Consider the following 23,512-nt stretch of genomic DNA (forward strand, 5'->3'; position numbering starts at 1 on the left):
TAACTATACTAACCGTGTCCCAGCTCCAGTTCAGCTTCACAGAGAGAATCACTTGAGAGCACTGCATGAAAGTATGGTGTTCAGAATGCTTACTTTAATGGGGGAGGGGTGGGGGGCTGTCCTGGTACTCCTGTGAGAGGATGTATATTTGGGGTTGGGGGGGGTGGGCATCTACAGAAATTTGTGTTCAAAGCTTTTGTGTTTTGTCCTTCTGTAGACATTCTTCAGCAATTGCTGGAATCAGCAGCTATGCCTTTAATAAAGTAAACCATGTTCTCCCTAACTGTGCTGTGGTTTGGTTCTTTAATAAAGTAAACCATATTCTCCCTAATGTTGCTGTCGTTTGAATCTTTATTTGCCTTTCACTCTGCAATAATAATGCTAGCTACTGCCAGCCAAAACCAATGCTAAATTGTAATTTATTATTGTACTGAATTGGTTGCATAAAATACATTGGCATTGCAGAAATCATACTGACAAGCAGAGAACGACTGGTAGAGAATACCCAACTTCGACCTTTCATGCAACGGGGAGAAAAACGCTTCGGTGGAACTACCACAAAAAACTCCAGTTTCATTTCCTTGCCAGTCTTATTGCCGATCAGTCATCGGTCCTTCAAAGGCGTTTTCGGGGATCCTCGGCAGCACGCGAGGCGCACTTTGAAGGTGGAGACAGAGTGAAAGTAGCGTGATTACAAGGAATTTAGCGGGCTAGTTTATAGAAAACTCACGGAGGATTAACATTTATTTCACTGTTAAGCCATTCAATAAAAAATATATATATCTATATATAACAAAATATCTGTGCTGTGTACTTGCACATGTGGACGAGCTCTTTTACAGTTCTTTGCGAACTCCGCTGTTTTCAGGCGCCATTCATTTATGTCGTAAGAAGCATAAGATTAATCGCAAATAATTACAGGATATCCTACCCGGCGATCGATGCTGCCATCAAAATTGGACAAAGGGAGGCCGCTCAGAAGACATCCTTTTTGCACACGTTGGAATGGTACGGCACTCGATGCCTTCCTGCCTTTGAATGCCGCCTAGAAAGCAGGCAGGGTTTTTTTGCGGTTTTGGACACAGCCATACATTCTTCTTCCACTAGGAAAGATCCAGGCCTTGATCGGATGATGAGTTACAGTACTGAAAGGCTTGTGTTCGTTTATGGAAAGAACCTGGCTTATCCAAAGCTTGATTTTGACAATAAAACTGCTATTTACAATATAGGTGACATTTGTGAATGATTGCTTCTGAATCCCAATCCGTTTTGAAATCTCAATTTTCTGCCAAATAATTACAGTACCATGAGAAAAGGCCATGGACCTCTGCATTCGAGGTCAAATCTATTGGTGTTTTGATCCACACACAATATGTTTAGTCTAGAAGGAACTGTTGCCTTTAAGAATGTTATAGCAATGATTTAGCAATACATTTACAAAAACCTCAAGGTGACCTTAATGTCTAAATGAGAGCGAGAGGGAGGGCAGAGACGAACTGTAAAAACGTTTGTGACACTAAGTAAAGAAAGTTCTGTAATTCATATGTCAATTCCGCCTCAAATCAGACAATGCAATAGTGATAATTTGAACAATGGGGGTTCAATTCAAAATATCAGCCATATGTTGGATGTCAGGTCATAGGAAATGTAATAGATTGTCATAGATTGTTTTGCAGTTAATATGCGTAAATGTCACTATACTTACTTAATTGCGTCATAGTGAAATTCATTACATTTAATTCCTCAATATAACCCTCGTTTTACTGCATATTTGATTCCAAAAAATAGATATCCGATACCAGGGGGCGCCGGTGCTGTGCCTTCGGATATGTTCACTGCAGAGATGGGGGCTGTAAACACAAACGTTTATCCGTAACATATTGCAGTGACATATGCGCTTATTTGGATGTGTTTGTACTTCATACAGATTTTTACCCTTAGAATAAATATTTACATCTCTGCGGTACCTACTTACATTACATTACATTACATTAATGGCATTTGGAAGACGCTCTTATCCAGAGCGACGTACAGTTGATTAGACTAAGCAGGAGACAATTCTCCCCTGGAGCAATGCAGGGTTAAGGGCCTTGCTCAAGGGACCAAAGGCTGTGCGGATCTTATTGTGGCTACACCGGTGATCCAACTACAGACCTTGCGTGTCCCAGTCATGTACTTTAACCACACTACGCGATAAAAATAGTCATCTTACAATTATCATCGATAAAAAAAGGAACCATCGACTATTCATAATAGTTTTATTCAACGTAATCCAAAGTATATTAATTGTGCATTATTTATCTGTGGTAATTATGTGTGCTCTTGTTTACTTCAAGTGGAACTATGGTATTCGACTCTTATGCTCAGAGGGACATGCTGACGGTTGCACAAGTGAAACGAACTAGTATGTTAGCTACCAGCAGCTGACCTTCTAGCTTACGTAGCTAGAAAGCTAGTTTGATTTCTGTGTGAAACCTGGGAAACAGGTATTACATATTTAATGCACCTGGTTAGCATAATATTCTTTTAAATTTGTTTTGTATTGTTTTGTCTTTATGCGTAATTATTGTCTGAGGGATATACCGTGGTGGCTATCTACCTAACTTAGTTGGCTACATTCAGTAGTGTAGCTAAGTACAAAATAACTAACGTTAGATATCGTATAACATTAACGTTCACTTTCTGTTTTGTTCTAGTTGTAATAATGTTCCGCGCTGTAATGAAAAGGCAAGTCATACAGTCTTTCACGGTAAGCCACTTAGGGGGCGGTTTTGATTTGGTACCAGCATGTCAGTTATCGTTTTATAGTAGTTAATTTGAATTTAAATTGCGCTAACGCTACATATTTAACAAGTAAAGCTAGCATGTGAACCTGCTTCGTAAAAACGTTACGTTTTAGGATGAAGGACTGTGGGTTTCGATAACGTTTCCTCCAGTGCCCCTTTCCAACGGAATGTTTTTTTCCTGTTATGCCATTGGAAATTTGACAAATATCCCACTCTTGAAGTGTCACTGAAAAAGTGACACCCTAAAGTGTGATTTAAATGGCAGCCCTGTTTGTTTTCCAGGGTCAATCATGGCAATCTTTGCAGCGTCTTTGCATGTCCAAAATGTCACCCTGCCGAGTCCAGTTGGGTTGCCTGACCAGCGTGAGTAATTCTGCGCCTCAAGGCTGCTCCCGGCTACTCCGCGGGATGCCAAGCGCTGGTTGTGTGGCGAGACTCCAGCCTCTCCACCTCTCCCCGGCCTCATCACAGCAGAAGCGCCGGAAAGCCGAAGAGCCGCCTCCCCGGGAGCTGGACCTGCTACGCTATGACATGAAGGAACTGTGGAAGGGACCCAGACCTGCACTGTACCTGGGCTTCTCCGGCCTGCTTCCCTTCGTGATCCCTCCACTAGCGATGGGCGCGACCGAGCTGTACTTCCCGGAATTGGCGTATGCCCAGATAGTTTACGGGGCCTCGATATTGTCCTTCTTGGGCGGGGCGCGCTGGGGGTTTGCTCTCCCCGAGGGCAGCCCGGCAAAGCCCGACTGGCTGAACTTAGCCAACAGCGTGGTGCCTTCCTTGCTGGCCTGGGTGGCTCTGCTGTTCCGGGACAACACAACGGAGGCGGCTATTATGGTGATTATGGGACTGGGCATCTCACTGCACTATGACCTGGCCCTGCTACCCACCTACCCCAGCTGGTTCAAAGCCCTCCGGGCTGTCCTCACAGTTGTGGCCACCTTGTCCTTAGTGTCTACCATATTTCTGAAGGGGGTCTACCCTGAGAAGAAGCTTGGCATCTTTGGGGACTAACTGGTCATACACATGGCAACAAGACTGAATATATAACAAAAATATTTTGCCTCTTAACTCACCACCAACATTGACAGACTCAATAAAATCATTCATAAAAAACAATATGACTGTGTCAACATTGATATGCTTATTCAGTAGTCATTGTTTTTGTTTGTTCAATGGAATGTGGAATTGGCTCAGATTCCAGGACATTTCTACTCCTGGAATCCCATACTGAATACAATTCTGGTAGTCCCAAGAAATAGTGTCTGTAGATAAGCTCTCTCTGAGCTTTGATATTGAATCGTGTGATTACTTTAATTTTTATGCCCATGTATGCGTAGGCTCAGGCTTTCACTGCCTTTTTTCCCCAAATAGTGTCAGTCAGGGTGGCTCATGACAGTGCATCAATACCTTTCTAAGTGTTGATGCCTATAAGAACTGAAGGGCACAACATGTGATTTGAAAATGTCCATGAAGGGCCCTCAGGACCTCTTTTATTAAGGCTCTGTGTAGGTGATGCATTTGAGTTTGCAGTAATGGCCAGAGGGCGGCCTACAGGTCTAATGTGCTACAGTAGAGGGACTGCCTCTACTGTAGCACATTAGACCCTGAGGCCCGCACACCTGGACATTATGAAACACAGCTTCACTACCACAGGCTTAAAAAAAAGTGCTGGTGACTGTAGCTTTTCATGTCTGAGTGAGAGTGGCTACACCGTCCAATCTGTGCATTGTACACTTTGACGCCCAAGCAGCAAGTGTCTCCAATCACTTAAATCCACACATTTACAAGCAAACTAAAAACATAGAAACATTTTTTACTACTTTCCTATCAATCTGTAACAGACCTGACTTCAAGCACATGACAAAATGGAAGGGCTGTGCGTACCAGTTGAGGTATTTGGTAAACCAATTAAGTCATACGGATTGTCCAGTAAAAATACTAAATTCTTGAAATGTATGAATTGAAACACAAATCTCACCATCTTGCTACAGTGATACTTGTAATTGTCACACTGAAAAATGGAATATCACAGCAAAGTAGGTTAGCTTTTCACTCACGTAAGTAAAGGTGTTAATTGCCACAGAAAAAAAACATTCTCACAGGAGAATGGGGGTGGACTCAGACACAGGATGATGCAGCTCACAAGACTGCACACAAATATTGTCATCAGCTGGTGTTAGAGATTTGACTACAGAATCTGGACAATTTCTCTCTGCTGTCCGGTTTGAGATTTATTCCAATTTTAGCCTGCAAAACCTGGAATGAAAAATGTATACCCCTTTTAAAAACATTCTTCCTTTAACAATTTAGACTAGTTTTTCTCATGGCCTATAAATTGCCACAATTTGGAGACCGTTATAATTTAACCCACTCCAGATGGTTATAAACACCCCCACTTCACTCCATATGCTTCATTCATTAGCATGTAGCATGCTGTAACAGCATTATGTTACAGATATCTGCATTTTAAAAGTTCTTTCCACCAGTTGTCTGTTTGGCTGGCATAATGCAATTAGAAGATGAACCTCATAAATATATATAAAAAAAAAAAAAAAAAAAGACTGCTCTGCAAGCAATTGAACTTGTGCTGGATATCATAGAACAGTGCTGTCTGTTTCCATTCTGAACACTCCTGATTACTCCTCAGAAAGAGGGTCCAGTATGTGGAGTGTTAATAAATTCTAATAAATTCTCACTGTGCCCCATGCAATGCCTGTGACATCCACGTGCTGTGCTCCAGAAGGCCCTCGCGAGTGGTGGGAATATCGCCCTGGAAAAGGGATTGTGATGTCATAACCAGTGGGCCTGGGCCGGTGGTTGGCGGGGAGGGTTTTGGTGATGGACGGGGGGGGTGAGGAGGAATGCCGTCAGTTCCTGCCCTCAGAGCACGGCCACCCCCCCGTCACAGCGGCTGGTGATCATGTTCCCGATCTCCGTCCAGGTGTCCAGGTGCGGGTCGTAGATCTCCACCGAGTCCACCGTCACCGGGGCAGAGAAGTCCCGGCTGGAGGCGCGTCCCCCCACCGCGTACAGCAGGCCGTTGACCGCAGACACCGACACCCCTGCTCGTGGCACACTCATCGGGGCCACCTCTACCCATTTCTCCTGTAGAGAGAGAGAGAGAGAGAGAGAGAGAGACATGGCTAGCACCGCCCATTTCCCCGGCAGAGGTACACTTCTAGCACCAGCAGAAAGGGAGGACATGCAGGACATGCCTACCACCACCCATTTCCCCTGTATATAGACATATAGAGATAGACATAGGCTCATGGCTAAAATCTCCCATTTATCCTGTATATTGAAAATGAGGGAAAGACACACACATTTCCCCTGAGGAAAGGGAGGACGGGAGCGAGACAAGGCTAGCACCACCCACTTCTCCTACAGAGATAGACAGGGACAGATACAAGGCTAGCACCACCCACTTCTCCTACAGAGATAGACAGACAGGGACAGATACATGGCCAGCACCACCCACTTCTCCTACAGAGATAGACAGGGACAGATACAAGGCTAGCACCACCCACTTCTCCTACAGAGATAGACAGACAGGGACAGATACATGGCTAGCACCACCCACTTCTCCTACAGAGATAGACAGGGACAGATACAAGGCTAGCACCACCCACTTCTCTGACAGAGATAGACAGGGACACCTAACACCACCCAATTTTCCTGTAGAGAGAAAGAAAACAAGACCGAACTGTGGCCAACACCATTGCACTGATAGAGACATGGGTGATGAACTGAACATTATCAGAGATGTAGATCAGTAGTCCTCGAATATTCACAGCCTCCCAACTGATTTTGGGAACTACTGAGGGAGACTTTCCCCCAGTTGTCTGTTTGGCTGGCATAATGTAATTAGAAGATGAACCTCATAAATATAAAAAAAACTGCTCTACAAGCAATTGAACTTGCGCTGGATTTGTGCAGGAATCTGTACTCATTTTTATAAAAGAAAAAAAAAAAGAATTTAGAGGCAAAACTGACTCCATGCAACCTGCATCACTTACTGAAAATAGATCCTAGCAACCGAACAAAATGTTATTTGTGTTCAATATTAAATACATTCAATTCTTGGAGCTTGCCTAATGTGCCAGAGGTGCTCACACAAGCGTGTAACAAACTTTATGTATGAACCGGTCCCGCCCCCATGCCATAGCATGGCGACAGGCCTGTAAAGACCTCACCTCCTCGGGGCAGTACTTCTCCACTGTCTCCAGGGAACCCAAAGCCTCGTTCCAGCCCCCCACAGCGTAGATGCAGTTGTTGAGGCTGGCCACGCCCACGTAGGCCCGCCGCGTGACCATGACGGGCAGGGCGCTCCAGCGGCGGGAGATGGGATCGTACACCTCCGCAGACCGCAGCTCCACGCCCTCGTCACTGATTCCTCCGATCACATAGATGAACCCTGAGACGCACACGGTCACTGACTATCATATATCCCACCGAGTCACTGTGGTTATCCATACCAGTTTGGCCCAACAGGCTTTTAAACGAGTATTGATTCCTTCCCTACGAAGGTTCAAATGTATTATTTATTGGCAATACGTAAAAATAAAATCAAGCTGAGCCATCACAAGTCAAGGAGAGGGTTGTATGGTGACCGCCTGAACAAGGTGGAAGACTATAATGGCAATAAAACAATCCACAATTGAATACATATTTTATCTTTTATAAATACAGTTTGTTTGCGTGCTAAAATGATATATAGTTTAGTTTGTTCGTTTGTTTGTTTACCCTGTAGTTCACAGCAGCCGAAATAGTAACGTGGGACTGCCATGCTTCCGATAATCTCCCATTTATTCTCCGCCGGATCGTACCGTTCCATGGTCTTGCCGATCTCCGATCCAACCCAGCCACCTGTTAACACAGACGCAAACACACAAATGCACACAGTTAAGTCTTCCTGATCTCCAAATCAATCCTATCAAGTACATGCAGTGACATCCTGCATAGACCTGCACTTGGACAACAGCAAATCGGTTTAAAAAGCCCGGTTTTACCCCAAGAGCTGACTGAATTCTGCCTTTTTTTTTTTCTTTTTTACAAACTGGAAAGTTATCATGGTTTGCTTTTGCCTTCAGATGACCACAATGGGCAGAACTCAAAAACCACCTGAAACACAGCAGTAACAATAAGTACCTTATGTTATCCACTGTGTTCAGACTGTTACCAGCATGTTGTGTAGAGGGACAGTTAGAGTGCATTCGCCAGTGTGTAGAAGGGTAGAGTTCCCCAGTGTGTGGAGAGGTAGAAAGAGTGCATTACCCAGTGCATAGAGGGCTCCATGGCAGGGGCAGACACCCACTCCACAGCGTGGGAAATTTAGCGAAGCCACAGCCGCCCACTGCTTGGTAACGGGGTCATAACGCTCGGTGCAATCAAATATCATGGAGTCCTTCTCGCCTGAAAACCAGTATCACAGTATTAAAGCACACAGTTAGGCCCTATAACGTGTGCACATCACAGCATGTGTCATTACAGTGCTTCCTAAGCCACAAAATAAGCGGGCTAATACCCGACTCCTTCCAAACACGGAAGCGCTCGCCGTCGCGCGTACACCCAAATTCACTTAAACGGACATTCAAAGTCACTGATACGCACCTCCCACTACGTAGATCATCCCCTCCAGCACAGCCACGCCCAGCCCACTGCGAGCTTGGTGCAGGGAGGAGACGGTGGTCCAGTACTGGCTGAAGGAGTCGAAGCGTTCCACGCAGCTCAGAGCGCGGCTGTCGCTCCAACGGCCTCCCTGCAGCCGAGTATAGCCCCCTGCGACAAAAACGGGGACCACTGCAGCTGCTCGCATTGAAATGTACCGACCCTATACTGCTCAACACTGACAAAATGTTCATAGGCTCCAGTCCCTGGTTAGACACTGAAATTTGGAACCAGATAGGCACTTGAGTTGTTACTGTTTTATTAAACTGCGATTTAAATGAAAATGTGGGTTTGTAGGTTGCCCTCTATAAGGAAATCTGATAAGATTTAAAATAAGACATGCCAGCTATTAGGGGGGATTAAATTGATGTGAACTTTATTACATTACATTATTGGCATTTGGCAGATGCTCTTATCCAGAGCGACGTACAACAAAGTGCATACCCATAACCAGTGATAAGTGTGCTGAAAGACCCAAGAGGGAAGTACAATTTCAAGTGCTGAGTGTACAACAAAGATGAGGACTATGTCTTATTTGATTAATCGGATTAATGGATTATATTTATATCTAAATACAGCACAACGCAATAGAATGATATACACTTCCATATGAACAATAAACATCTTAAATAGCCAAACAAAACTAGCAAAAATACCATACTAGTGAACAAGTAGTAACACCCGCAATGCCACACTATTTAGACTGAAAAACTGAAAACTGAAAACTGAAAAAACAACTAACAATCAGTTAAGGATTACAGCGAGGTAGGGAGAGGTGCAGCTTGAAGAGGTGTGTCTTCAGTATGCGCTTGAAGGTGGTCAGAGACGCTGTTCTGACCGCCACAGGGAGTTTGTTCCACCACCGTTGAGTATATTACATTTTTAATATACTAACAAAAATGTGAAGTCAGTATTTTATCTTAATTAGACCACTGTATTTTATTGCTATTTTCCTAATAACGCAACTATGCATCACCACATTATGTTCCAGTGTTTGGTAAAAACACTCAGTTAAATGTAATAGCTACATACTGCCCTCTTTTGGTGTCTCTTGGCACTACAACTCAAAAGCCTCTATCCATTGACCTTGCATACCCTGCAAGTCGACTGCAGAACAGCACTTTCTGGCAAAGCGCCCTTACACATTACTGCAATGTTACTCACACTACATAGACCTTCTGGAGTAAGTGAAGACTAGTGGGAGTAAATACAGGTTGATTACATACATGAGCGAGTTATACATGTGCGAGTGAACAAAGCCTACTTACCAATCGCATAGAGATATTTCCTGGCCTTTCGTCTAGGCCGAGTCTTGGCTGGCTGCAGCATACTGAAGATCTTGTTCTCTTTTGGGCACTTGCTGACCTCGGTGTACTCCTTCAACAAAGTCTGCAGTGCCACCCGCAGGCTAAAATCAGAAATGCCTTGAGAAAAAGAGAAGAACACAGTCCATTTCAAACCACAGCCACACAAGTCTTTAGTAATTTATTAGTAATTATTCTAATATTCTGACGCGTTTGATTCTTCATAGGCCTCATAGTTAAATTCCTTCCTGATACTGCATTGGTATACTAAAGCTTCTTGAATGAAACTTAAGTAATTGAGAGACGTTTAGTGCTTGTACAGTGGGCAGAGCCAGTGCTAGATGGAGAGAAATGTGCATGGAGTGTAGTTCAGCTCCATAGCATACCCTCAATGTACTTGAAAAGGCGCTGTGGAGAAAGCAAGGGGAAGCGCACAGGGTCCAGCACCTCCACCACATATTTCTTCCTCTTGGCCACGTCCTGCAGCACCCAGTCCATAGCAGCGGTGAACACCTGGTACTCATCCTCGATCCTCAGCTCCTCACTCCTCAACAGCTTCACCAGCTGGTCCTTCAATAGGCCCATGAACTCCTCAGCCACACACACCTGAGAGAGAATTCATTCTATTTATTTATTTTTTTTTAGCTTTTTTTCTTTTTTCTTTCTAAGAATGTAATACACAATGTTGTTCATTGTGTATTATGGTGTCCATTGTATGTGCTTTGGCAACAGTGCTTGATTTATATTCATGCCAATAAAGCCCATCAAAATTGAAGAGCAAGAGAGAGAGCACACAATCATGTGTAAAACCTTGGTCTGTAAAATTCATAAACGCATTAAAGCAAACCCCAGAGGTAGAGGGGTGACGACAGTATTTTGTGAGCAAGGACACCAGTGTGCTCAGCATGCTTACCTCCAGGAAGTGTACATAGATGTAGTTCTCTGTGAACTCCAGCATGTCCATGCAGGCGATCTGCTCCAGGAACTGATAGATACCCACACAGTTTGACGGGTCCATCTGGGCCTTGAGAAACTCACAGCAGATGGTGACCACCTCATTCAGCTGTAGCATGTCTGCAGCCACAATCAACTCTTGCACGTTGTCAACAGTCACATCTATCATGCCTGTAGGATAAAGACGGGCACAGAACCATGGTTCTCAGACAGTCTCCCAGAGACCATAGGTATAGGATATTACAATATCAAACACAACGATTAGCACTTTAGTCAACCAACCTGTGTAAATAAACTCTAATAGAATCTGAAAGACTTCAGCCTCCACTCCCATGATCTCCACCTCCTTCTTGTTGACCTCGTTCATGCCTCCAGAGAAGAGTGCGGAGAAGTACGGGCTGCTAGCCGCAAGGACCAGCCTGTGTACGCGAAAAGCACGGCCCCCGACGCGCAGCTGCACGTCGCAGAAGTCGGCGCGGAGCCGCATCTTGTTCATCTGCGCCAAAATGAGGCCAGCATAGCGATCAGAAGTGTAGTGGGCCTTCTCTGGAGATAGGACCGAGGAGGCCCCGTCGCCTGAGGTGGGGACTGTCTTTGGCTGGACCGCTGATGCCATGGTGGCTCAGTCTGCGTGACAGCCGCCAAATAAGACCTTATTCCCTCATGGCAACACACCATCTAACACTGGGACAGACAGAGTTTTTATTTTAATCATAACTGTTTTATTTAGAAACAGATTTGTTCTGTGAATTGCATTTAAAGTAATAATAATAATAATAAAAAAAAACATTTGAACAAACATAATGAACAAAGTCAAAAGTAATCAGGTCGTTTGCAAAATGTTATAGTGTCTGCAAACCGAGTTTTGCTAGCGATATACAGTCTGTCGGTTTTGGCTACACTAGAAACAACAGAAAATAAATACATACATAGCTACAACGAAAAGTTGTAGTATATTTCCGAATGGTGCAGGGGGAGACTCCACAACTTAACATCAGTGCAGGGGGAAATTTTGCTGCATTTGCTTGTTGTTAGCTCAAATAGGCGTGTCGAGCTTTTTTCACGGATGTGGATGTTTACAGCAGGCACAACGCAAAATCAACTAGCTAGCTATTTAGAAGAGTGTGCAAACGCGATAGAAGACACGTCTCTATGAAAGCCTAAGCCGTTTCTTTCGGTATAAAGATCAGTGGATGTGCGCGGCATCAATCCTGATTTGATTCCATAGACAGTAGATTTCCCTGAATCATAACAGAAGAGCGCATAAACCCGCTAGCGGATCCATACGTCACTCAGTCTCCACTCTCGAACCTACATGGGTGGTAACAATTTGCTAGCTAACTACGTTATCTGCTAGTGCTAGAGATCCTGCTCTGTTACAAAAGTAGTAGATGCATTATTGAAATACCTTATCTGACAAGCCAGAGATCCTTCAAGACGTATAAATAATTTAAAAAGGACAGAATAAAAGGCGAGGTAGTCTTTTCGTTAACTAAAATAATAAAAATCTGCAGTCAAACCTGCTTCAGTCAAAGTGATGTAGGCTAGGTGGATCAGGAAGACACTTCCGTGTCTTTCAATCGCTCCTAACGTTTATCAGCTACCCACCCTTGAACATCAGTAGGCACAGTTAAACGATCACAGAGTGCTGGTACAACATTCCCGGTCGTCCCCCCGAGTAGCCTAAAAGTTTTTGTAAAGGTAACAACAGAAAAGGAAAATAACAAAAGGTAAAGAGAAAAACATTTCAAAAGAACTGAAACCACTTGATTGTCTTTTGGTTCAGGGGGAGCTGTCTTTGGTGCTTGTCAAAATGTCACCTTCTGACATTACATCTGTGTTGAAAACAGACAAGCAGATTTTCAGACATTTATTTGCTTCTCTGCGTTATTTGCTTATCTGCGTTATTAGCTTCATAATGCGTTTGCATTATGAAAAGTTAATTTATGTAATTTGTTACAGCAGTGCAGCAATGACTATCATCGTTCACAGGGTGGCACTCTTCTTTTACTTTTGACACTGGAGTTGTCAGTGTCTCATCTGGCTACCCATCACGTGGTAGTCTCATGCAGTGACATGCGGGCACAGTGAGCTGAACTACAGCAAAAGCCTTCTAAAAATCTCTTCACTTCAAAGCTGTTGATAGAATGCATATCTTCAGTTTCACATCGGAAGGAACCCTATGTGAAACCCCAACTCAGCAAGAATGTCACATCTATCCTCAGTTTTATTCAGTATTATAAATACACAAAATTGCCTGGTTTGTTAGGTCAGATTCACTTTCTACAAAATATTATATGGCCGCTATAGCCTACTGGAATTTTAAGATATCTTTGTTATTCGTCTATAAACCTTCTCTTTTCAGAGCATGTTTTACTCTATTTTACTGGTGAACAATATAAGGATCCATTTAATAACAGCACATATGCAGAATTATTTACAAAGCAAATGTCTTTGTAGAACTTGAGTAGAACTTGTAGACTCCTTACCTTAGGAGTCATATTTTAGGCATCGGATCATGACTGTACTAGTTCGATTAGGAGGTTGCGGGTAGTAACAGCTTTCAGGTTGGGAGTAGCTTTCCAGGTAAATTTAGTATCCAGTCAAACAGTCTGGCAAGATGTAGGAAGTGGTGGATTATTGGAGGAGGGGTCTGCATTAAATCTGATTCTTCATCTGTTCTTCTGTGAGACCAACAGGTGCTTTCCTCTCTGCTCTTGTACTTTGCTGTCATGAAATTATAATTACATTAGTTTTGAGCAGAAGATTAAAACAGAGCTGAGTTCACCAACATGAGGTAATGTGGTAATTTCCAGTAAAGGGGCTCTAGTATGTAACTTAAGATGATAAAGACTCGAAACAAACAATCATTTCTTGGCAGGCTGTGTTGTGTCCCTTCATGTGAGAAGGGTTGCAGTTATCTGCACTCTGCAGGTAGTCTGTTTAATTGTGCAATGAGTGATTGAGCAATGCTAGCAGACAAACTTGACTTGGTCATTCATTTTGGTCATTCAGTGTTTATAACATAAAGCCATTTCTATGCTCTTCTGGTAGTTCTGATGTAAAAAAACCAAAAAAAAAACCCAAAACCTTTTATGCTATTTTGAATTTTGAAGACTGTGAAATCTTCATAAACAGTTTTGGATGAGAATCTGCTCCCTACCTGCTGAAAAAAACAGCTCAAACAGCTGGTTGACCAGTTAGACCAGTTTAATACCCAGCATGGTTTGACCAGCTCCAGCTATGTTTTGAAATGGCTGGTCGCTGGTATTTCAAGCTGGTCATAGCTGCATTTGTCGGGGCTTTTATTCTAGTATTCCCAGTCTGAAGTGAAAATGAGGCTCACATCTCAGCCCAGTCAAAGGAGTTCATGACCTGCGAGATATTGATTTATGTCTATTTGTACACAAAGCATTGAACAACCTGTTTTATCTCTCATACGTTTATCTGCCTATGAGCTTAGTTTACCATGGCACTCACCTCTTCATCACACACGCTTTCGAACAAGGAGTACTCACTTTTATTTCACGCAATACTGTGTTTCTTTCTCTTCATGTAAGTAAACTGTTTATTATGATACTTTGTATGTAATACTCTTGAAAATGTAGTCCTGATTACAGAATATTGTCATGGTAAATATAATCTGGTTCAAAGTTCAATAGTTTGCAGGACTTTCACTGAGCATACATACTGAAACTTTGAGACAGTTTTGAATTTGAAAGAAAATGCTAATCTCTAATATACACTCACCAAGCACATTATTAGCAACATTTTAACTTTATTACACCTACTTATTAATGCAATTATCGAATCAGCCAATTGTGTGGAAACAGTGAAATGCATACAATCATGTAGATACCGGGAGCTTTAGTTATTCTGTTCTTCTGTTCTTCATCTGTTCTTCTGTGAGACCAACAGGTGCTTTCCTCTCTGCTCTTTTCCTTTGCTGTTGGATTTTTGGCAGTTTTACATGAAATTATAATTACATTAATTTTGAGCAGAAGATTAAAACAGAGCTGAGTTCACCAACATGAGGTAATGTGGTCATTTCCAGTAAAAGGGCTCTAGTATGTAACTTAAGGTGATAAAGACTCTAAACAAACAATCATTTCCTGGCAGGCTGTGTTGTGTCCCTGCAGGTAGTCTGTTTAATTGTGCAATGAGTGATTGAGCAATGCTAGCAGACAAACTTGACTTGGTCATTCATTTTGGTCATTCAGTGTCATTTAGTTAACGTTCACATCAACCATCAGAAAGTGACTTTGACTGTGGGATTTTCACGCACATTATCCTCTTGAGTTTGCAAAGAATGGTGCAAATGGTGCAAAACTGACAGGAAGGCGACAGTAATGCAAACCACACATTACAACAGTGGCATGCAGAAGAGCATCTCTGAACACGCAACGCATCATAACTCTCTGTGGATAGGCTCCAACAGTAGAAGTAAAAAAAAAAAAAGTCTAATTAATGCCTAATAAAGTGCTTGGTGAGTGTATACGATTTAGTAATGGAAACTACTGGTAATGGAAAGTTCTAGTGCACAGACTTAGAATGTAGGAAAAACATGACAAAAAAAAATGGTTGTTGCTATTAGAGACCCGCAGCAGTGAGCTGTGAATGGATTTCATAGTAATGTTGTTAGAGAGACCAGCAGTAGTGAGCTGCGATTGGACTTCATAGTAATGCTATTTGAGAGACCAGTGGCAGTGGGCTGTGAATGCATGCTGTTTGAGTAATGTTCTTAGAGAAACCAACAGTAAGTGATCTTGAGAGACTGTAAAAACAGCTGCTCTGGTTTCACTTGGTGAATCCATCCAGCTCAGTAATCCTGTTTTGTGATATACCTTGAAGTAGTCATGAGCGGTGTTTGTGTTTCACAGTAATGTTGTTAGAGAGACCAGCAGCAGTGAGCAACCTTCAGTGCAGGCCACTGTGGAGCCAGTGGACTGTGTCTTAACAGACTGGTCTCCATGGACACGCTGTGACCCCTGCCAGAAGAAAAGGGTGAGTTTATTGTCCAGTGGCTGTGTGGAGTGAGCACATTTCATTTTATGTTTGTTCTTTTTTGTTTTCAATTAACAAAAAAAAATATGTGATTCCTGAAATAAATGATCATTTATTTTGCTATCTGCTAAAATTGGAGTTGGAAGTATCACTTAATATGCAAGTCTTTATCCCTTCCTAACATGAAGCTGTGTCTGTTTCTCTTCCTAGTATCGTTACAGGAAGTTGCAGCAGCCGTCACAGTTTGGTGGTGAACCGTGTGATGTGTATGGCCGGGATGAGGAGTCCTGTACCCCCCCTCCCAGGCTCATCTGCAGAGACGTCCCATTATGCCAGGGCTTTGTCTGTGCCACCACAGGTATGTTGTCTCTGATTTCACAGGCAATGAGGTCTGTACAGGTACTCCGGTGCAGGGGCCATGGCCACACTGGTTTGCTCTGTGTTAGTTGGTTGTGTGCAGAATTGTGTTTGGTAGTGTGTTGCAGACCTGGGTCAGATCCGTAACTGTTTTGGATTCAAACTTTTCTGTGCTTAACTCGTCTTACCTGGTGCAATTGAGCCAACCAAGAGGACCAGAAGGCAGGGTTTGCACTTTCTGAGACTTCATAGGTTCCATTACACCAGGCAAGCTACAGTAAACCATAGAAGATTAAAACAGAGTATTTGAATCCAAAACAATTATGTATTAGACCCAGGTCTGGACAGATACCGTGGCTGGTTCAGGGGCTGCGATCATGCTGAATAGCACTGTTCTTGTGGGTGGTGTGCAGCGATCTGTTCAGATCTGTTGTTGTGTTTGGCCACGTGATTGTTTGTCTTTCAGGCCGCTGTGTCCACTCCCGCCTAAAATGCAATGGAGATGATGACTGCAGGGATGGTTCTGATGAGCAGGACTGCAAGAGCACATTCCATGTCTGCAAAGAGAAGACAGAGGAATTCTGGGGCATTGAGAACCTTGCAAAAGGGTGAGGAGCCCGTTCCATTATTCCTCTGGTTCACATAGGGTGGCCTGTAGCATAGTTGTTAAGGTACATGACTGGAACCCGCAAGGTTAGATCCCCGGTGTAGCCACAATAAGATCCGCCCAGCCGTTGGGCCCTCGAGCAAGGCCCTTAACCCTGCATTGCTCCAGGGGAGGATTGTCTCCTGCTTAGTCTAATCAACTGTATGTCGCTCTGGTTAAGAGCGTCTTCCAAATGGCATTAATGTAATGTAATGTAATAACACAATGGCGCTGTCATGCAGTACGCCTCTTGAAAATATAGGATATCGATGCCATCGTGTGATACAGAATGCCTTTGACAAATACACTGCTTGTGATAATGCTATTGTGCACAATAAAATTGAGTGACACACAAATGTAATATAGTTGGCTTGTGATGCAGTATATCTCTTACAAAAATGATACCACAATAAGGCTGTCATACAATATATCTCTTGAAAATAATATAGAATAGAACACAATGATGTTGTTATGGTATTACTCCTTTGGTTTGCTTTCTGTCAAGATCGTGTCTACTCACGGTTTCCTGTATGTTTGCTGCTTTTTCTCTTCAATAGAATCAACATATTGAACAGCAATCTTGAAGGAGCGGTTATTGATAACAGATATTATGCTGGGAGCTGCCTGCCACATTACATCAAAGAAATCAGATTCAGAAAACCTTATAATCTGCAGCATTATACTACTGAGGTAAGTAGACTCACGAGAGCTAGGTGTGGTGCTTGCCTTTCATCTTCAGATCTGAGTCTTTTTTTCCCCTCTACAGACAAAGGGATCCTATGACTTCACACTTGATGAATTTGAGTCCTACTCCAGCTTTGAGCACAACAGGATGGAGGCAAAGAAGTCTCAGACCTCTGTGTCCATTGGCATTAAGTTCCCTGGAGTGTTTGAGTTCGGCTTTAACTACAACGACATGAAGTACAAGAAAAATGTGCAGAAAATGCGTCGCTATTCTGGGACAGTGAGTTCTAGGCGCTTGGAATCTGTCAGCGATATAACTGCAGACTGATTCCAGTTTATCATAACTTTTACATGATATATACTGTATATACACCCAGTGGCCTTAACAAAGATATACTCCGTCACAATGCAATGGGTTATAGTTAATCATTTGTTGCATTTTCCAGTGAGGATAAGTAGTTTCACACTATGGATGAATTATGTCAGCTTCACATCAGACTCATGAATATGCAACCTCCACCCTGCTGTAAAATCTAGCTATGCCAGCTTGACCGGCTTGAAATTTGAGCTGGTCATAAGCTGGTCTAGCTGGGTATGAGTTGGCCAACCAGCCTGGCCAAGCTGGTGAAAAAGATGGTCTAGCTGCCAAACAGCTAGTGCTGATAGCTTGCCTGAGCTGGTACCTACCAGCTGTTTGAAACTATAGCTTGAGCTGCTCAAAATGTCATGCTGGGAGTTGGTCTGAACTGGTTAACCAGCTAAACCATGTTTTGCTGGGAGCTGGTCTGAACCTTTCTGAACCGGTCACCGGCTGTTTCAAAACCTGTTATGAGCTGTTGTTTTCAGCAGGACGGTCGGTAGTTCTTGAGCTGAATATGACCCATATCCATTACGTTGTACCATAGAGGTTTCACACGAAAGTCATACGCAAATGTCACGTGCTACATTACGATTTTGAATTGTTTTTTTGTAAAAAGAAATGATATAAAAATGCTCCATTTCCCGCGCCCTCAGAAACACAGCTTTATTCGGGCACGCTCCCAGCTGGAGGTGGCGCAGTACATGCTCAAGTCAGGAGACCTGATGTTACACCCTGAGTTCCTCCAGCGTGTCCGTGCTCTGCCCACGGAGTACAGCTACGGGGAGTACAGGCAGATCTACAGTGACTACGGGAGCCACTACGTCACAGAGGCCAGGCTGGGAGGAGAGTATGAGTACACCATCGTGCTGAACCGTGAAAACATGGAGAGGTCAAGTGAGTGAAAAGGGAAGAATGTTATGGGAAGGAGCGGGGGGCTGGGGGATGAGATGCAATCATTTGTACAATATTTTGGTGAATGATTTACTATAATTTTGAGGTTTAATGCAAAGGTGAGTGGAATTTTGAACCTGTATTAGAAATGAGGGTAAAACATTATTTTTAAATCTTTAAAATTCTACATTTAAAAAAATATTCTGGCAATTTCTTTTGGAGTGGCCAATGACAGCTGTAGGCCCATCATGTCACTGCAACATCATTTGTGAGAAATACCTGCAAAGAAATGATACTATTTCCATCTTTGATGTGTAATGTAATGTTAGCAGTAGTGTAGTGTAGTGACGAAGGTGAGGGATCTCATGTGTTTCTGTATTAGGATCTTCTCCGGTATGTGTCTGTATGAGGATCTCATACATTGTGTCTCTCTGTCAGAATACAGTCTGTCGGACGCTAAGAAGTGTGTGCAGGCAGGTCTGAAGGTAGGGGCCAACATTGACGGAGTGTACTTTTCTATTGGAGGGACGGGAGGAAGCTGCAAAGCCCTGCTTTCGGAGCTGGGAGGTATGGGTTTATCACCATGACACTGTGACACTTATCTGTATGCATATACTTTTCTCCCTTCTCTTTTCAGCAGTGTAATGCTACTCATCTTGGTCATATGGTTCTATTTAGGAGAGAAGACACAAAATATGTAGGGGCCAATGATAATGGGGAATAAGAATTCTGTAATTATTGAATAAATAATAGGGAAACACCTTAATTTAAGTATCTAATATATCCTTAATGGTACACAATTGTCTGGACCAACTGAAAGTGCACATTAAAACTAAAATATATGCTGTACAAAAACTGCATATAGTGAACTACCCCTTTACTGAGCATTACATTTACAGATTAAAGCACAGGTCCTGGATGGCAATAGGGTCTGCTGGTTTTTGTGGTTACGCTGCACATAATTAATCAATTAAAGCAGCTGGCTACATAATTACATCACCTCAACCAGTTTCTTTGGTCTGAACTTACTGATTACTGTTACTGATTTTAATGTGAAAACAGACACCACCTGTCATTGCGGTCTGCCAGTAACAAGTGGACTTGGATAAAGTAGTCATTTTGCCAGGGTAATAGGCGGAGCAATGGAATGATCTAGAAAGATGCTTGTTGCAGATAGTAAGGTGAAAAGGACACATGTGGAGGACTTTGTTGCCATGGTAAGGGGGGGCAGCAGTGAGTCCATCTCCAGTTTGGTCTCGAAACAGCTGCCCACAGCCTTGATCATGCAGGACTGGGGCGAATCCATCTTCTACAACCCAGACTTCCTCCACACCAAGGTACCCCTTTGCACACCCTCACAGAAGCACTGCCAGGGCACACAAGCCTGTTGAACAGATTCAGAATCAATTATATTTTTGTTCTGTCCATTCAGGATATGGACCTGGATTGACTGGAAATATCCTTAAAGTACTTAATGGCCATTTTTCCCATTTCATTAACTGAGCTAAAAGGGAATTGACCCCAACTGTGATGCTAAATGAGGGAATTTGTTATTTCTCACACTTTACCTCTCACATTGATCCTGAACTCGGGTCAGCACTGTTCTTGTGTGATAAGTGTATGAGTACTGAGCTGGAGAAGGACTGATCTGAGATCTGTGCTGTGCTTACTGTATATACTGGCTTGATAAGAGGCTGACCTTGATTTGCAGGTGGAGCCTATTTTTGAGCTGGTGACTACAAAAGATTTTGTGAACGCCGGACCATTAAAGAGGAACCTACAGCTAGCCCTTTCTGAATACCTGGAGGAAGCCAGCCCCTGTCGCTGTGCCCCCTGTCGCAACAACGGTGTGGCAGTCCTCCGAGGTACAGTTTATACTACTGCCGTGATACTTGCTCACAAGTACCCCACATACCACTGCCATTTCACCCGTTCAAAAGTACCTACAGTGCCCTCCACTATGTTTGGGACAAAGATTGTCACAATTTGGAATCACACAATTAACCTGTGCTTAAAATGCACATTCTCAGATTTTATTAAAGGGTATTTCTTTTGATAGATTTTGGTTTCACCATGTAGAAATTACAGAGGTGTTTATATATTGTCCCTCCATTTCAGGGCACCATAGCTTCACAGGTGTTTGTAATTGCTGAGGTACGTTTAACTGCCTCCTTAATGCAGGTATGAGAGAGCTCTCAGCACCTAGTCTTTCCTGGTCTTTCAACACAGTTGGAATCTATTATTGCTGTTTATCAAAGTTGCCAGTGAAAGTCAAAGAAGCCATTATGACTGAGAAATAAGAATAAAATGGTTAGAGACATTGGCTAAGGCTTTGCAAAATCAACTGTTTGGAACAACTAATCGCAAAGGGACTGGCAGGCCAAGGAAGACCTCCACAGCTGATGACAGAATCATTCTCTCCATAATAAAGAAAAACACCTGTCCGACAGATCAGATCAGTCTTCAGGAGTCAGGTGTGGATCTGTCACTGACTACTGTTCGCAGAAGACTTTATGAACCGAAAGGCTACACTGCAAGATGCAAACCAGGTTACAGTTGGCTAAGAAGTACAGTTGGCTAATTGTGGTACAGCAACCACAATTCTGGGAAAAGGTCTTGGAGTTGAGAAGGAACTGCCCAAGATCCAAAGCATACCACCTCATTCGTGAAACATGGTCGTGGGAGTGTTATGGCCTGGGTGTGTATAGCTACCAAAGGTATTGCCTCACTTATCTTGATGATATAACTGCTGATGGTAGTAGCTAAATAAATTCTGAAGTGTATAGAAACATCTGCTCAAGTTCAAGTGAATGCCTCCAAACTCATTGGCCGGCGGTTCATTCTACAGCAAGACAATGATTAATGATTCATTGTCTTGCTGTAGAAAGCTCAAAATGGTCAGTTCTTGAGTTGCCAAGTCAATCACCCATTCTGAATCCACTGGAGCAGGCTGTTCATCCGCTGAAGAGAAAACTTTAGAGGACTAGCCCACGACACAAGCATGAGCTAAAGATGGCTACAATATAGGCCTGGCAGAGCATCACCAGAGAAGACACCCAGCAACTGATGATGTCCATGAATCGCAGACTTCAAGCAGTCATTGCACGCAAAGGGTATGCAACAAAATACTAAACGTGACTACTTTCATTAACATAACATTGCTATGTCCCAAACATTTGGTGAAACCAAAATGTATAAAAATTCCCTTTATTAAAATCTTACAATTGTACATGCCAATGTTTAATTAGCAGGCCTTAACTTCACCCATTTTCTTTATTTTATTGTGCATTTTGGCAAATGCATCAGAGGTACCTAAATGTCTTCAATTTCCAAGCTTTTCTGAATCAGCTAGCCAATTATAATACCCCCATTGAACAGGTAATTGGTGTTTGTGATGTCATGAATTGTAACATTGCATTACATATTAGGTGTAACAGGCAGAAGTAATGGCAGCCAATTACACACCTGGTAGCAAATCCATTAACAATGGATTCAATTCTGGGGCTTTTGAAGGAGCAGGATTTAGGCGCAGTCAGGCAATGGCTTGTGTTTTACTGTGGTTTTTATTTCTGAGATTATCAGAAAAATCTTCAAAATCTCTGGGACGTGCAAAGAAATGGCCAGCTTTCTCACAAATGCTGACACTTTGATTTAAGTGTGATCTCTCAATGTTGGGTTGTGAGTTGTCTCAGTGTGATATGTTAATGTTGTATTGGATGTCATATCTTATAAAAATATGCTATCCCCTATTACGTAAAAGGAACAAGATGTGATTGTATATGTCCTGCGGGAACCAGTGGGAGAGGATGTGAGGTCACCCAAAGAACAGGTAAGAATGCTCTCAAAATCTCATCATTCTGGCACTTTCTACATCTGTTAGAACAAAACATTACCATGTTTGTACTTGTGGGCAGAATGATCACTAAGAGAGGCATTTCCAACACCACATGATTTGAGGGTGCCTCACATCTTACACGTTTGACTTTGTGAACAGTGCTCATTTCCATAAGACACCTCCCTCTAAATTGGGAATAACATTTCAAAGGTATTTCAATCATGCTAATGGAACATAGCGAGTGAGTGATTCTGACCTTCGCGACACCCTTGCAGATGTTGCAGTCGATGGAGGATGGAGCTGCTGGTCATCCTGGTCAGCTTGCAGCCAACGCACCAAGCACAGAACCCGGCAGTGCACCCACCCCTCACCACAGAACGGGGGTGTGCCTTGCACTGGAATAAATACAGAACCTGCAGACTGCATTTAACTCCCCCTGCCCAAACACAAATGCCACAATAAAACACATCACTGGGAACTGCTGATTGATCCATTTTCTTACATTTACTAGGGAAATATGAAAGGCACATTATAAGCAGTACTTGCCTTGCTACAGAAACATAACTGCAACTTGCCAAATTCAGATGAATCAGTCAGGTAGTGAAGTAGAGAAGCAGTAGGGTAAAAAGGCTGACCATACAAGGAAAGGAAGTGAGGTAGAGAGGCTGACTGTACAGAAGTAAACAGACAGGAAGTGAGGTAGAGGCTGGTCATACAGAGCCAGACCAAGGGGCCAGCTTCCGAGCTATTTGTTTCGGCAATTGAAATGAAGTCACTCCCCAGTGATACCTATATTTTCACTAAAACCTATTTTTCCATTGGACTCCATTCACATTTGACCGCAAATAACGTTTGGCACCATAGCTTCACAAGTGTTTGTAATTGCTCAGGTGTGTTTAATTGCCTCCTTAATGCAGGTATAAGAGAGCTCTGAGCACCTAGTCCTTTCTAGTCTTTCAACAGGATGAGTGGAAAATATATTACCACTCATATACTGAAGTGGTAAGGTCAGACCTTTTC

At 43.0% G+C, this 23,512-nt stretch overlaps 3 protein-coding genes across 7 annotated transcripts; 2 read left to right on the top strand and 1 right to left on the bottom strand.

The window, feature by feature from the left end:
• Positions 1-2,350: 2,350 nt before the first annotated feature.
• Positions 2,351-3,905, top strand: tmem69 (transmembrane protein 69). 2 transcript variants are annotated; one of them, XM_061243716.1, is made up of 3 exons: positions 2,351-2,486; positions 2,697-2,749; positions 3,069-3,905. In XM_061243716.1, the coding sequence occupies exons 2-3, from the start codon at positions 2,705-2,707 to the stop codon at positions 3,798-3,800; spliced, it is 777 nt and encodes a 258-aa protein (XP_061099700.1). In that variant the 5' UTR covers positions 2,351-2,486; positions 2,697-2,704; the 3' UTR covers positions 3,801-3,905. The 2 variants fall into 2 exon arrangements, with proteins under 2 accessions (XP_061099700.1, XP_061099701.1); XM_061243717.1 differs by lacking the exon at positions 2,697-2,749.
• A 677-nt stretch (positions 3,906-4,582) lies between these two features.
• On the bottom strand, positions 4,583-13,428 carry ipp (intracisternal A particle-promoted polypeptide). Of its 4 annotated transcripts, none has more exons than XM_061242126.1 (10): positions 13,204-13,428; positions 10,997-11,398; positions 10,674-10,885; positions 10,147-10,366; positions 9,725-9,880; positions 8,400-8,567; positions 8,064-8,201; positions 7,533-7,655; positions 6,983-7,203; positions 4,583-5,894 (listed from the first exon to the last, which is right to left on the bottom strand). In XM_061242126.1, exons 2-10 carry the CDS (start codon positions 11,328-11,330, stop codon positions 5,670-5,672), a joined length of 1,797 nt encoding a protein of 598 aa, XP_061098110.1. In that variant the 5' UTR covers positions 11,331-11,398; positions 13,204-13,428; the 3' UTR covers positions 4,583-5,669. The 4 variants fall into 4 exon arrangements, with proteins under 4 accessions (XP_061098110.1, XP_061098109.1, XP_061098108.1 ...); XM_061242125.1 differs by lacking the exon at positions 13,204-13,428 and adding an exon at positions 12,235-12,298; XM_061242124.1 differs by lacking the exon at positions 13,204-13,428 and adding an exon at positions 11,644-12,284.
• Positions 13,429-14,150: 722 nt separating this feature from the next.
• Positions 14,151-22,970, top strand: c8b (complement component 8, beta polypeptide). Its single transcript, XM_061242455.1, has 12 exons — positions 14,151-14,269; positions 15,595-15,718; positions 15,929-16,076; positions 16,542-16,683; positions 17,279-17,411; positions 17,488-17,685; positions 18,420-18,660; positions 19,096-19,224; positions 19,831-19,994; positions 20,369-20,522; positions 22,418-22,486; positions 22,768-22,970. Exons 1-12 carry the CDS (start codon positions 14,184-14,186, stop codon positions 22,920-22,922), a joined length of 1,743 nt encoding a protein of 580 aa, XP_061098439.1. The 5' UTR covers positions 14,151-14,183; the 3' UTR covers positions 22,923-22,970.
• Positions 22,971-23,512: the final 542 nt, after the last annotated feature.

Source organism: Conger conger, chromosome 5 (genome assembly GCF_963514075.1).
Source record: "Conger conger chromosome 5, fConCon1.1, whole genome shotgun sequence".
Lineage (NCBI taxonomy): Eukaryota > Metazoa > Chordata > Actinopteri > Anguilliformes > Congridae > Conger > Conger conger.